General features: G+C 37.2%; 1 protein-coding gene across 1 annotated transcript in view; it reads left to right on the top strand.

Annotated features, from left to right (window-relative positions):
- The window catches only part of NAV3 (neuron navigator 3), a 251,512-nt gene that overhangs the window by 195,246 nt on the left and 40,244 nt on the right, over positions 1-16,022 (top strand). The window contains exons 17-20 of the mRNA XM_058806115.1: positions 4,626-4,667; positions 6,980-7,140; positions 8,973-9,161; positions 11,542-11,594. Coding sequence (XP_058662098.1) covers positions 4,626-4,667; positions 6,980-7,140; positions 8,973-9,161; positions 11,542-11,594 — 445 coding nt within the window. The remainder of the gene's footprint in view (positions 1-4,625; positions 4,668-6,979; positions 7,141-8,972; positions 9,162-11,541; positions 11,595-16,022) is intronic.

Genomic DNA, 16,022 nt, shown 5'->3' with positions numbered 1-16,022 from the left:
TAGTCCACATGGGGATATTATGATTGAGTCCAGGGAGAGCCATTGTTCATGTTGATCTGGCCTCAAAACAAATATATGTACCTAGAGTAAATGGTGTCATTTCTTGAATTATAGCCCCAACAGGGGTTTTGCAGTTCAATTTTTCTAAAAGGTTTGATACCAGTGCTGAGTTTCTAAACTCTTTTATACATGAAAACTTACTTGTAGCAAAGTATTTTTTCACAACAAAAGCATTGATTTGCAACATTGGAGACAGATATGCTTGGCAGCACATGATGTCCTTTTTTCTTTGTAATCTCATATTTGAAATGCCTTTTATTATACTAATTATAGCATGGCAGAGCATAAAAAATTATCTGCAAGGAGGTTTTTTCTTTTTCTTCAGTCACCCTAGAGCTTGCAAAAGGCTGAATCAGCAGTCCTTACAATCAGATGCACTAATATAATGTAGGGACAAAATCAGAAAGCCCAAAGTGCACCATGAGGTACAAATAGCAAGCAACATAAAGTCTGTGCAGAGAAAATGCAGGAAAATACTGAAAGAGAGGAGAGAGCTAATGATAGATGATATAAAATTTCAAATTTATTTCATTGAGGCATTAGCTGTAATTTGGTGGATAAGTATCAGTAATGGAAAGCATACTAAGAGGAAATGAAAAGGTTGACGTTATCTTCGGTTTACTGGTCCTGATGAACTTTTCATTTCCCTGCTTCAGGCAGAGCCTGAAACCCTGAAGTCATTAGAATTGAAGAAAAGTTTTCAAAGGCTTTCTGCTGAGGAAAGAGTGAGGAGGAGAGCAGGGATGGAGAGCAAGGACATTATGGGAAGGCCAGTTTGCCTGGAAAAATACAGAAGACATTAAACAAAATAGGTTAAGTAACAAATAACATGAGATTAGTCATTAACAGCCTTTTAAATAATAAAGGCTAATTTAATTCATTTGCAGGAAAATATGCTCTCTGAATGGCAGAGAAATAGTAAATGCAATAAAAATCCTGAATTTACTAAAACTTTAAGTGCTATTCCTAATAACACTCTCATAAGCAAATGGGGGGAAAAGTGCTAGTTGGTAAAGAGTTACTGAAGGTGAGTGACCAAAGGCTGATGAGTCTGAAGGGATATACAGGGCAGGATATATTTGCATAGGTACAAAATGGAAAATAGTGAGGCTATCTTGCAGTACCTGTGTACAGAGTTGTAGTGCCGTGCTGGGACAAAGCATTTTGAAAATGAAAATGTTGTATATAAGTTTTAGAAAGTAGATATCCCATTATGCTTGATACTTTGGGACATCAAGTTTTAGGAAGGAACAGCTGGAAGGAACACAGAAAATGAGGACAAAATCTCAGAGTACATCTACATTTTCTTTGAAAGAAGATAGCCCTTGACTGCCTCCAAAAAAAGAGTCACCTTTCATGGAGACAGCAAATCTGCAAGGTCTCTGCTATTTTTACCCCCTGTCCCTCCAGGGATGCTCAGACTTTGCCCACAGTTTTCAGGCTGCCCACTGAGTGATGGTACGGCATCAACGCAGAGCTCCCTGACAGCTCCTGGAGTGCAGTGTCAGAGCTCGCTCTACCCAAATTCTGTGTCCTTCAATGAGATTCTGTTGCATTGCAGCAACCAGAAAATTGACTCCGTAAAAGCAAGCAAAATATTTTTTTTTTCAGAAGGAAATTATTTTGCACCTCTCTTAGGCCTTTTGATGGTTTTGCACTAGCAGTATTCAGAAAAGTCTAATTCTACTGTTGTAGCAGTGTAGCTCCCTATATGGGAGGACACTTGTACCTTACAGCAATTCAGAGGGATTAAAATGATCATGCAGGTACTTATACTCTAAAATAAAACCATCTTCTGGGGTTAATTGAAAACATTACTGCTTTAGTTGTAAAATTTTCCATGTGGGCACATCACCAGTAGTTCTTTCAAACCCTTAATTGCTGTTGAGCATTGCCAATTTGTAACTTTCTTCTGCTTAATCTGAAGGACACAGCAAGGAAGGCATAAAAATGCAGCAATATAGAAATAAACAGTGGTCTGATCAGCAGTAATAGCTGCATTTTAAGATTAGCAGAGTGGAAGTGGTTTTTACTTACATGACTGGCTTTCTCTAGTTTGCTTTAAAAGAATGTGTAGTTTTGAGTGCTAGGAAAGTGCATTGAAATCCACTTAAGCCCTTCAAAACGTTCAATTATTTGAAATTATCATAATTTATAGTTGTGGTTGTAAGGTGTGAAACAGTGTGTCACGTATCAGATTTTCTTATATGCCTAGCCTTTGTAGAAACTAATTTGTAAGACACATATCAGCTTGGCCCAGCCTGTCATGGAGCTCCCTATCTGTTTCTTAGCTTGCAATAATTTGTTTTATTCCTTAGCAGCTCTGAAAGAGTTATATGTAGCTCAAGGATATACTATTATGGCTCTTTCCCAAGATAACCTCATCACCAAGGGCAGGTAGGAAAATGGGGAATGTAAGGCTTCCTGTAATTTCCCTCGTAAAAGTTATACTCAGTTTCAGCAGTGTAAAATAAACAAAAGAGAATGAGATGCCGTGGGCTTGATAACTTAAGCCTATGTCTTCATCTTTTTGCAAGATTGCTTTTTCCACTTTACATAGCAAAGGAAAATATCAGGAATATTATTATATTCTCATCCTCACTTTATATTGCTCTTTGTCCATGTATGCATTGCTTCTTTCAGGAAAGGACTGTCTTTATTATCATTATCAACTCCAGAGATGTGAGGTAAATTAAGTTCTATTTACCAAAAGTCCAGTTTCTGTGGAAGCAATGAACCCAGGTTTTGGTGGATGAATGATTTCAGATATTAAAAAGATAAGGGAAGTTATTGGTCTGAAGTAATAGTTACATGAAACTTTGCTTAATGGTTTCATATAATTATCTAAAATCTAGGAGCATCTTTGTAAGCATTATTATTTTAAAAACACACAATGAGCTTTTGCTACACTCACTTTAATGCAGTTGCAATAATTCCATGATTATGTTGAGGAATATTCATCTCTATTTCATTTGATCATCTGAATTCAAAAGATTTTTGGAAAATCTTATGGTCACTCTTAACCTACTTATATGACTGTCATACCTTTTGGCTTGCGGGTTGGATTAAAGGAGAACTGACTCCCTTATTTTTAGATAATGTGCTATAGATTACTTTTAAATAAATATATCTCCAAGTCAAAGTAATATTGGAAAATACATTGTTCATTTGCACTTTTAAGTGTTTGCATAAGAAACTGGTGTTTTGATCATGTTTTTTCATCTTGAAATTTAGAGGTGCATAAAGGTAAATGAAGGAACATCAAGGCTGCATTTTTCTCTGTGAAGAAAAAAAAAAGTAAATAATTCATTCAAATTTATGTTTTCTTTTTGCCAGCCATTCTAGGTCCTGTTAGTTATGTTGGGAGCAAAATGCTGAAAATACAGTCCTCTGTCTGACATGGGCCATGGGATTACTCCACATGGATCATGATAACTGGGCCTGTGCTGAAATACTGATGATTTTCTCTTTCCATTTGCTTTCTCCAAATGCAGAACCAGGCCCTTTATTTAACTAGTAAAATTGTCTCTAAAATTTACTGGTGGTAAAAGTAGTTTGCTTCCATTTGCCCAACCCCTGATAGTAATGCATTGTCCATGCCAGCAGTGTTTTCACTGCTTTTATCTGCTAGGATCAAGGATACATAACAGTAGGACTCCCATCACCCACAGCTCAACAGGAAACACCTTTAATAAGGGTGTTTCTTGGGTAGCAAGGGTCCTAAGTTACTGCTGCTCTCAGAGGTGTGATTATGATATGTAATACAGAAGCTTTCAGAAGCCATTTTGCTATTTGATCCATGTGATGACACTAAGCTATGTTCTAAAGGGAGAGAACTTTGCAGTACTTACTTGATGATAACTAGTTCAAACCACACCGACCAGAGACCAAGACTTTATGATGAAATGCTGAAATGGCACTTGGAAGGAGGACTAGTGGGTGCTCTTCCAGTGATGGGGTTTAAATGAGGAAAACTCCATCCATGTGTTTTGGGTATTCAGCCACTCTGACACTTTGTGTGCAGTAAAACAGAACATCGCTCTGGTGCCACTTTTCATTGTCCCCACCATCACCTTACTGTGTGAGCCCCAAGTTTCTGAATCTTTAGGACATATTTCTACATGCAGAGCTGTCATTTGGCTTCTGACAAGGCCATGCTGCCTCTTAGCAGGTCCCACAGACTTCATTTCTTCTGGAAATATATTGCCTTATCATAAGCAACTGTGAAAAATAAAGATTCACACTGTGACCATATGATTCTCACACAGATTGCAGAGCAAAGCCGTGGAAAGGTTAGAAATAGTAAAGAAGCACTTCTTTCTGACTTGGACAGTCTCCAAATTACTATTGACCCAGCCCAGAGCATGTCTAGATGAAAAATGAATGTGCAGCAGTCCATGTCCTATTGTTCCTTCCAACGAGTTAAGGATTTATCATGAAAGTTATATTAAAAGGCGTTAAATGACCTTCTGTTATTCACACAAACCTAGAGCTTTAAAATTTGTGATTCTGTACAGTCCTGTTTGCTGTATGTCCTTAGGGATTTTTTGTTTTTGTTTTAACAGCATGCAGCTTGACAGAAATACACTACCCAAAAAGGGATTAAGGTATATATATTTTTGAGCATGACTGCTGCTTCTCTTTTTTCCTGTAACCTTTTCTATGCTGCCTTTATTTTTCTTTCTCCTTCTGTTGATCCTGTTTACAACAGAGTTCTTGGAATTTCAATTCAAACCATAAAATGTAAATTTTAACAATGGACTTTTTCTTTCCATGTCTGCCTAAGGAATAAACCTTCTTTCAAGATATACCATGGAAAGTAAATACTATTAGGGATCATTTCCTTATGGAATGAATCTTTAAAAGGCATTGAATCCTGGAGAGCTAAAAGAGACAGAACAATATATTCATGCAATTCAATAGGTCTAATTATTGAAAACATTATGGAGAAAAACAAGGTTTTAGAGGTGGATCTTACTTTGGACTCATTCAAACATTCATGCAGTTAGAACTGGAGAGCTACTGAAGGGTAGGGCTAGAAAATACTAATTTTACTATCTAAGGTTTGTAAGTATAAAATGTTTTCTGCTCATACAGTTTTCTTGGTCCTTATCCAGCAATACAGAGTCCAGCTTTGCTACTAACACTTCACTAAATTCTATCTTCATCTCAGAAAACAGAATTTATCTACCCTCTTCTCTCCTCCACAGTGAAAAGAGAAGATTATTAGGTAACTTGGTTAGTCTCATGCGACATGGAAGCCCATCTCCCCAGTCCAGGAAGATTTGGCAAGCAAGGATATATGTGCATGCACACAGACACTGCAGCTTTCCAATAACTGAGATTGCACCATTAAATCTCCTGAGTCATGAAGAAATATTTGTGAAATTTTAAGATAGTGCTAAACTATTGTCACTATATTGCACCTTCTGACGTTCTGCAATAGCTGTTCCTTAATAAGAATTTAGTCAATTTTTTTTATTATTTGGAGAGAATGGAAAAGGTGGAAGACATTAAAGGCATAATGAGGACCCTGTGAGGATACTATGGGATGATCAAAGTGTGTGGCTGTACAACTGTAATGGTGGCTGAAAGTGAATTGGAGTGGGAATAGTGCTTACAGGCATATAAAAAAGATCAGTTAGCCCAGGAAAAAAATTCCGTTTGATTTAATGTCCAGAGAAGCCAGTCCAAAACTCACATCCTGATTTCTTGTTTTGCCATCTTTTCAATCTGATAACTACTCAGTAACTTTGTGCTCTACCACAATTATAGGCAAAGATCATAGCTGTATTTTTGAAAGGAAAAAGGAAGTAAATATTTAATAAGATCAATATGGTTTACTGCTGTAAAATACTGTACAAAACCCCAGGCACAACACAAGAACTTACATGTTCATTTAATTTTCTCTCTAAGCAGAAACACTTGTGCCTCACAAGCCTGAAGCCAGAATATCAAAAGCCCTTTCTGCTCTGCTGTTTTGGGGAACACTGATAGCTCATGACAGTAGCAAAGGAGGTGTTCATTTCTCAGCAGTATTTTGTCTGAATAAAGTATTTCATTCTGATTTTCAGGCATTGCTGAAAACAAATCTCTTGATTAAGACCCACAGTGTCTGCACATTTTAATGTTTAATCACTGCCAGAATTGCCCTTCTTCCAGCTCAGCCAAGGCTGGACCAGTGAGTTACAAGTTCTCCCTCTTGGCCCACATGTCACATTGCACTTGTTTTATTGGTTTACCATAGGAAGCAGTTGATTAATTATTTGATTGCCAAACTTCTTCCTTCCAGAGAACTTCTTTCTGCTATTTTTTATTTTTCCTGTCCCTTTCCCTCCCCTCAGTTTGGGGCAGGACACAATGTCAGGTAGCATTCAGAGCGGCACATCTAGTGCATATGATCATGAGTATCTGTTGTTACCAATGCAAACTCCTCTTTCAGAGTTGTTGATCTGTTTCACTCCTGTTGTCTAATCAATTGCCCACATGATGTGTGACTGATGTCATTTTGTAAGTGGCTACTAACGTTCCTTGGCTTCTATTCTGCCTATCCCCATCCTAACCATACAGCTTCCAAGCTTTTGCATCAACCTGTACACTTCCTATAGCTTTGAAGTCTTTTTCTGTCAGCTCAGTTGTCTGTCTGCTATAGTTTATCATCCTGTCTCTTCAAAAGAAGGGAATGCTGTTTTGGGGAGGGGGATGAAGAGTAGGGGGGGTTCAAGTCCTGCATGTTTTCAGTGTAACCCAATGGTAAACTGTACCTAGTTAAAATCTCTGGTGATAATCACTTCACTGGACTTGATGTTTTCCTAGGGATTTATTCTGTCTAACTGGTGAAGGTTATTTACGTAACAGCTGTTTCTTTCTAAGGCGTCACCTTGTCATTGTCTTGAGCATGCCAGCTGTGGTTTTTCAGATATGCACCATCATCCCGGCAGACAAGTCAGGAGGAAGGCAAGGAATGGCTGCGCTCCCATTCAACCGGAGGCCTGCAGGACACTGGCAGTCAGTCCCCGCTTGTTTCTCCTTCAGCTATGTCTTCATCTGCAACTGGAAAATACCACTTCTCCAACCTGGGTAAATGCTGTTTCCCTTCACTGTTTCTCCCTCTCTTCGGAAGCATAAAATTCAGCTGTACGTATTTCTTAGTCTGCCAGACTAGGTAGTTTATTTTTAACATTGTCATCACCATATTGTTGTACCTCACTAATGAGGGGAAACTCACAGTGTGGTTAATGAAATGGGTCGAGGTACCACCTGTTTTGCATAGAGGAAAAAAAGAAGCACAGATTCTTTATGACTTGACCAAGGACATAAATTTTGAGGGAGAGCTGGAAATTAGCTTCTAGTTCAAAGCTATTCATCTTTTAGGCTTCACAATCAGTAGGATTCGTTCCAGTGATTTTAGTGAATGTCAGAAACTAAACATTGAATTTTTCCTACATAGAGGTTTGCTTTGAGATAGACCTTTTCAATGTGTTTCAGTAGCTGGACCTGGCTATAACTGCACTGGGCCCAATCCAAACCTAACCTTGAATGCAATATAGTATTTTTGGGATGTGAGTGACATTGCAGTTTTATTTGATTACAAACCAAGTTTTAGATTTGGTTCTTCTGAATATTGTTTCAAATTAATTCAACACAAGGTTTTTTTTAATAGTATTATTTCTTTCTTTAATTCTGAGTAAAACCCACTTCTCTCCACAGAACTTGTCACATGCTTAGGTTCACAATGAGGTTTTTATGATTTAGGCCCCTAGTAAGGAATTACTAACATCCTTTGAAGAATTAAGACTTCTATCTCTCTGTCACAGCTTATGGCATCTGTAGGTTACAATCACTCAAAAGAATTTGATCAGACATACACATGTTCGTCTTTACTACATACAGGAAAATAAGTAAACTACTTTTTAAAATGAAATTGGATCCTTGCTAAACAAGCCACTGCTTTGAATTTTTCTCCTGTAGTTTTAGACAGTTTTTTCTGTGTCACAGTTCTAGGCAGTGTTTTTTCACTATATTATTTTCTGTTTACAATCATCTCATTTTCTTTTTGTTCATAGTTCTTGTGTACTCACAATATAGAGAAATAAGATCATGGGGTGTAAAATTTATTTTTTCATTGTCCTTTGCTTTATTTCAGTTTTCATATCCCTGTGGAATAATTTGCTCTCACAACACAGCTGTTCTGGTAGTTTTTAACTTAGGACACATCTTGGATGATCTAAACTAAAAGTCCAAATACTGAGGCTGAATTTGGCTGCACAGTTAGGTTTTTCTTATAGGCATTGAGGTGTGGTCCGGGGTAACCATAGCTAGGCTTTCCTTCCTCCTAGTAAAAGAGCTTTGTGAAAGCTTAAAGTAGGTTCATCAATGCTGTTCTTGATTTCAACCATGTCTGACTACACCTCTTTATTAGGATGAAATTCAGCTGAGGCCTTTGCACAAATATTCAACCTAGTATAGTGGTAGGTGTGCTCCTGTAAATCAAAGGATAAATATCTTATATATGCAAATAAACTTTGGCCTTAACAGCAGTCAGTAATACAGGTATATAACTATGAAATACAGATTCTGATTCATTAGAAGAGCTGCTTATAAAAGTACTTATGACCTCTTATTCCTTTTTAACTTTTGAATCTCCCCCATTGATTTTCTATGGGCTGCCAAAGGGTGTTCAGACACCAGTGTTAGCGTTACCATGTGCTTTACAGGATTATTGTCATCCATCTCCTTTGAGGCCATCTGCTCCACCTTTTTGTTGAAGCTTTAAGTGTAGGAATAAAAGCTTTCCATTGTCTCAACAGCATGAAGTCCACCTAACCGTGCTAGTCCTACATTAAAATTTTGTGCAGAAGCAAAATTCACTTAATGGAAATGTACTTCAATAATAAAGCTTTTTATTCCAGTGAGTCCAACCAACCTATCACAGTTTAACCTTCCTGGACCCAGCATGATGCGTTCAAACAGCATCCCTGCACAAGACACTTCTTTTGATCTCTACGATGACTCCCAGCTGTGTGGCAGTGCCACGTCCTTGGAAGAGAGACCACGAGCAATCAGTCATTCTGGTTCATTCAGGGACAGCATGGAAGAAGGTAAAACTGAGTAACTACTTAAATTGATAAACACATCCCAAAATAGATGTCCAAAGCATAGTAAAATTTTAAAATATTTCTTCTGCACCCTGCACCACAGAAACTTAAATGATTTTGTGAAGCTTATATTAATCGTGTTGAGTTGGACTCACAAGCCTTTCTTATCCTGAAACATGGAAGGTATTATTTTCACCCAGTAAAAAGCAATGCTGTATGTATTTCATACATGTGCAAATCCCCTGTCAGAAATTTTGGAGGAAAGAAAGCCATTCTTGGAAAATTATTCTTTTTTCCTCTAAATCTGAAATGTCAGAACGTACCCGACTACAGTGTTCTCTGCTTTCTTAGTCCTACTTCTGTGCTTCCTTTTTTTTCTCCCCAAACACCAATGCTACCTAACATCTCCTTTGTTTTGTAGTCATCTAAATTCCCCACTTTCCTACAGCCTCCTTCAGCAAACACCCTGTGAATTTCTTTATTGAAATTCTGCAATTTGAACTGACCTCACTATTTTATGCAGATTATTACTGTCTGCTTTCTTTAATGCTATCTGCAACATCTGGAACTTGGTGAATTTTTTTGGGGGGGGGGGGTTTTGGTCTTTTTTAATCCACAGAGAACCTGACAACTCCTAATTAAATGCACTGTAACGTTTTCTTCTAACTAACATTTCTGGTAAATCTGATTAGTTGCAGAATTCCCATGAGTGCAAAGTCCTTAAATGCTTTAATTAAACAAAAAAGACAACTAAAACCCTGTGCAATTCATTCTATAACAATCATCTTGTTTACTGCTAAGTGATGACAATGTAAATTATCTTTGTAATAGGCAAATTAAAAAAGTCTTGCCTTAGCCCCAGAGGTCACAAGAGAAAAGGAATTTAAAAAGTCCTAGATAAAACAACAGACAAATAATGCTTCTACTTTTTTGATTCCTTTTACTGTATTTTAGATGATATATCAGGCAGACATCTGGATCTGTAATACTAGCAGCAGGGTGCAGGACAACTCAAGCTGTGAGTTGTCAGCACAGAGAGGATGGCTGACTGCACAGAAGAATATCACATAATTCAAGGACAGAGCTGACTACAGACCCTTTGCTGAGGAACAGAATTATCAAAGGAAACACTGGAAGAATAATAGAGAAAACAAAGCAATTAATGCATAAAAAAAGAGGTGTTAAATGTAGAATTTCAGTAATGGGCCACCAGTGGTTTTGATAAAAGCTTTTCCATTAGTTCTGTTTCATATCCAGCTGGAGTGGATAACTGTGATCAACCTGAGTTAATGAAAGTCAATGCAGCAGCAATAAACAGTTTTCAGCAGTTTATGATCATTAGAGATTAACATGAAATGATGCTCTTAGAAGGTCAGATGTATTTTAGGATAGGAGCTCTGAGGAAGGTTAAAGTGAAACAAGTGAGGTAATGCATAGAGCCACAGAATGGCAGTTTAGCTCAGACATTTACACCAGAGACTGAAAATCAACATACTTTGGAAGCCACTCCATATCAGTGGTCAGTGTTCCACATTTCTGTAAGTAGAAAACTAGGTTTAAAGTCCATTTGGCTAATCCAAGTATTCTTGTGTCTGTTTGTTGCAGACAGTTAGCTATTAAAGCAAAATAATTCTTTTATCAAACTGTGGCAAAAGATAAATATTTTTTAAAAAACCCATCTTGTAAAACAAAAATAAAAAAGGTAATGAAATAAATTATCTTCTTTGAAGTTACATGTGTGTATAGCCTTCCTCAGGACAGTCAGCAGAAGGGGCAATTTTTTTACAGTTTTAGTCTTCATTTGCCATCTCCAGATAGGCCAGGAACCCCATTTCTTAAAGTGCAGCCCTGCAACATTCACTTAATGCTCTTGAGGCAGACTCCACTGAGGATTAAGGGAAATATGTCACTACCCCTCACAGTTACCCTTTCCCATGGACTACAACTACACAGGTCAGCCTTTCTAAGGAAAGCTTGGGAGCTCACCCCACGGAATGTGAAATGTTTTTCAAAGCATAGTATCTTACTAAACTCATTTAGTGAACTTAGGACGGGTGTATAAACAGCTTGATTTCTGGTTTCTCTGAAGAGTATATTTATCAAGTGATTTCTTGCCAAAGCAGCAAAGGAGATGCTTGGTTTGCTGATAATAACACAAAATGTCATTGTCTCACTTACCTGCCCCATACCCAGGAAAATGGTTTTTCTGTATAGGACAATCTAATTGCAGGGAAATCTATCAATAGCTATTCTATACTGATAGCTCATAATTGTTCTTTGTGGAAAATTGGTTCTCATTTTAAAAATTTGTTTAATTATTGAGCTACATGTGGGAAGTTTTATGCTTTCAGCAATATTTCATGTTATTTTCCTTTTCTTAAAGTGCATGGGTCCTCATTATCACTTGTCTCCAGCACATCCTCTCTCTACTCTACAGTGAGTATTGATATTTTAGAAAAAATTCTGCCTGCCTCTGTTCTTGTTCATTGTTTGTGAAAATTTCAATACTTTGAGATCCAGGAGAATTACAATTTTACTGCAATAAAGTAGGAATGTTTGTTTTCAGCTTTGTACTACTGCATACTATTTTAGAAAACATTATTTTCACCTTCTTATGTGATTTGTTTATTAATGTTTAAAATCATTTAGTATACATTTTGAAAGCTAAAAACAACGTGAAACTCTAAGAGTTTCTCTCTTATGGGGGTCCTTATGCTTTTGTAGTTGACCATTTTGAGTCATTTTGCTTACCATCAGCTAGTACATAATTTAGAAAATTACTTCTCTCCTGGTCTTGTTTGAGGTAAACTTCTTGAAAGCCACAAGGTTGCCTTAGAGTAAGGGAGATGTAATTTGGAGTTTAAGTGTCTACTGATTTTACTTGCAAGTAGCAGCATTTAATTGTTATTTTAAAAGAGAAGAGAGCAACTTTCTAAAACTTTAATCTTCATTAGTTAGATTAATTAGGTTGAGTAATATCTGTTTGTATCTCCAGAAGTTACTGTAATTGATTTTTTCCCTCTATTATATTTTTTTTGTTTGGTTGGTTCTTTTTTTTAATCTTATGGGGGTTTTTTTTTAATATATTCTGCATTATTTATTGCTTTGGTTGTTCTACGAACAAGAAATCATCCGTAGGGATGTTTGGACATTCCCTTGCTGATACACAGCAGTTGCTTTGCAACCTCCTCACTAACACAACTAGATGCTGCAGGAACCCCTTTTCACAGGAAAGCAGCCCACTTACCTGCTTTATCCCATGCATTCATCAACAGTGTGTGTCCTCTCCGTATGTCCAGCTGCTGAGTCATGTCAGCTGACATTCCAGAGATGGCCTCCCCTACCCAGAGCCAGTTCTTGCCTAGGAATACCAAGCTCCTGCAGTTTGATGATTTGTAGCACGTGGTGGCTCTGTCTCAATGCTAAACTCACGTTAGCTTGGGAAGTGTATTGTACCCATGCACAATGGTGCCTCTCCTAGCTCTGTTTAACCATAAAAAGGTTCTTTCAAGGGCATGTCTAAAACATTGAGTACACATGCCTTAGGTTTTTACAGGCCTTAAACTGCAAGTTGCAAGTCATTCCAGTCCAGACCAGTCCTGAATTATGTGGAAGCAGGAGAGGGGAGGTGAAGGTGAGAGGTGTAGAATGTATATACAGGCTGGCTACATGTGAGGCATGACTTACAGTCAGAGTTAAGCTTCTCACTGATGTTTTCAGGGTTGAAAAAACCTTTCAAACTATTTCCTTGTCTATGAGACACTACTATCAGTTTGCATGGGAAGGTGTGTCAAAAATTATAATTCAAACTTTCATGCCAAAGTTTAGAATGTTATGGAACTGATAGATGAAAAAAATCAAGCTGTAAAGTGACACAGGATGCTTTCAGCACCCAGTAAGTGAGTAACTCTGAAATATGTGTGTTCTGATGTTGTGTAATGTAGCAAGAATTTACTAAACTTACTATTTATATAACCTTTTATATTTCAACAGAATATCTTGGAAATATTAACTAAACCCCCATGATATTAAAGAGTGGTATTTCCCCTGCAAAATAAACTTTAGACTGTTTACCCAGGTTCATACTATAAATATCTTCTGACTGTGAATTCACATTGCAGCTGAGTCCCACTCCTTAAGTAATGGATTATATAGGCAAGATAATGGAAGCTGCAGAAAAATCTGAAAAGGACCAGAAATAAATTGGTGTAAATAATTACTGGCATTGACTTTTAGCAAAGATTTTTGATCTGAATTTCTTCTGCTTGAACCCTCTTTGAAAATGGTTTAAACTTTTCAGCAATTAATCAAAAGATGATGCATAAGTGGAGTAGGAGCCTGAAAAGTTTAACACTCAGTATCACATCAGCTGAGTGAAGAGAGCAATGGGATAGCTTCACAGGGTTATCTGAATTAAATGTATTTCTTAGCTTTATCAAGCATTGTCTTAAGCCTTAGTTCTAGTGTTTTCTGTGACCTAATCACTTGAGAAATTCAATCAAAGTACTAAATGAAGATCAAGACCTTCAAGTATAATTACCAGAGGATAGTTGAAAACAAGTTATTCTCGGAAGATTGTTTCTTTGGGAATTAGAATATGAGATTCAGAAGAGACATTTCATTATTTTCTGCCATCAAATAAGTCCAATGCCACAGAAGTTCTTCATTCACTACCCTTTTTTGTATATATGAGCTTTCTTCTTGACTTGCATTTGGTTCTCAGGACTTAAGTTGCATAGACTGGAAATCAAGCTTGTAGCAATATGCATGTACAGAGACCTCCATTTTGTTTCATAGAAAAATATACCATGTGAGCAGACATAGTAAACTGATTCAGTTTTGGCAGTGAATTCATTCAGCCCTGTGAGTAATTGAAAAAATTATGCTAGGTTGTCTCCATTTTCAATCTCCTCCTGCTCAGTAGGTGAAACACTTAAATTTTCCCCTATTTAGTTAATTGCCAATTTCCCGCACCGGCTCTCAGCATTAGCTACACTCTGACTCCCTAGGCCTCATTGATTGTGCTAGGCCGTGCTCAGAGGAGTTCTATAAGGACATGTCATTTGTACCTTAATGTTCTAAGACTTCAAAGAAAGAAAAATAATCCTTGCAAGGATGGGATGCTTGCATATAATGCAGAAGTAGAGTGAGAAAATAATTTTTTTTCCTTTTAGAGCCTATTGGAACAATGGCTGAGTTCTGGGTTTCAATGGTGTGAGAATAAACTTAAGTAAAAACTACTGAGATGCGTTTGGTTGTCAGATTCTATTTTTTTAAGCTAGTCCAAAATCCTGGTCTTTGTCATTCATTTACTTCCTTCACTGCTCATAAAATCTGACTTGTGAGAGCCACCTCTCTGAACTCAGGGAGAGGCAACACTTCCTTGTGCATTGAGGGAGTTGTCTGGTAAGGAAATGTAGCAATGCCTTCATCATCAGCTTTGGTGCTCCAAGGACAAGGACCATGTCTCCACATGGCAGTTCTAGGAAAAAGTCACCAACCCTAATTTTTTGCTTTTGTTGTCATAGAAGAAATCATAAGAGGACATCATCACCTCAATCCCTTTGTGACCCTCCATGTACTGCATGTTTGATGTAACAATAATGGGAATAGAATATAATTTTTTTTCTGTAGGCAAATCTTCTTTTTGTAAATATTCATCAGAAGGTTAGTGTGTCACATCAGTGATGAGAAAAAAAAATCATTATACTAAATTAGCCTCACCTAGTGATGTGTCAGGTATTGAAGTAGTTTCAGCCAAAAGCATTTCTAAGTGTTGCCAGGGTAAATATCATAGCATCACAGTCTGTTTAGTGACTGCTAACAGATAAGCGTGTATGGAAAGAGGCCTTTTCCAGAAGTCTTCTCCCCTTATGCAAGGTAAAGCAAAAATAACATTTCTGTTACAAATCATTAAAATCCTGACAACAAAATTAATGCCTAATACAGGCTCAAATTCAGCCATACTGATTTTCCCCACCAAGTATAAGACAGACAGTCCTATGCCAGAGAACTTTTGAAGTTCCCTTACCTTGGGTTTTAATAGGGTTTCTAATGTTATTTAGAGATAATTGCTTACCTACATTTTCCTTCTACTGTTTACTATTCTCTTCCAGATAACATAGACTGTTTCTCTGAACGTGGGCCACTTCAGACCATGGGGTGGATTAATTTCCATTAACTGATTCATTAACTGATTCTTATGTTATGAAAGGGTTCCTTTCTTGTTGCATGCCATTCTTTTCCATTAGAATCCCACTGAAGCAAGATTTATCTGTCTGCCAAATGTCTCCTGAATAGGACTGATCCAAAGCTTAGAAACTGAATGACTTTGAAAGGTTTGCCTTGCAGTGGTTTCGTTTCTTAGCTTGTTGAAAAAGGCTGCTGAATAAAAAGTTTCAATATATGACACAATATATTACAATATGGACAATACCTAAATTATTAAATATTAGCAAGTTTAATTGAAAACTTTAACATGCCTTGATAGCCTTTAATATTTTGGTCAGTACTCTGTATGGACAAAATTACATTAAGATGCAAGTTCCTCTCCCCTTTCCCAATGAGAAGTGCTGTCAACTTCTCTTATCAGAAATTACATAGTATCATATTAAGGACATGTCTTGGTATGCAGTAAAGCAAATTTAAATCCAGGAGCCCTAATAATCATTGCAGCATAAATGTTTTCTTTTGAATCAGACTAAGGCCCATGCAGTGAGAGCATAGTAAATTTTTGTTTGTATCTTAGAAATGTAGCTCCAGTTTCTGCAGTTCTGGTCCTGCTATCCATTTCTCCACCATTTCATTTTGTCCCTATGCTGGCAAGCTCTTTGGGGTTTCAGCTGGAACTTTGCCAAGCCAATT

Source organism: Ammospiza caudacuta, chromosome 5 (genome assembly GCF_027887145.1).
Source record: "Ammospiza caudacuta isolate bAmmCau1 chromosome 5, bAmmCau1.pri, whole genome shotgun sequence".
In the NCBI taxonomy this organism is placed as follows: Eukaryota; Metazoa; Chordata; class Aves; order Passeriformes; family Passerellidae; genus Ammospiza; species Ammospiza caudacuta.
This window is presented reverse-complemented; position numbering and strand designations above follow the sequence as displayed.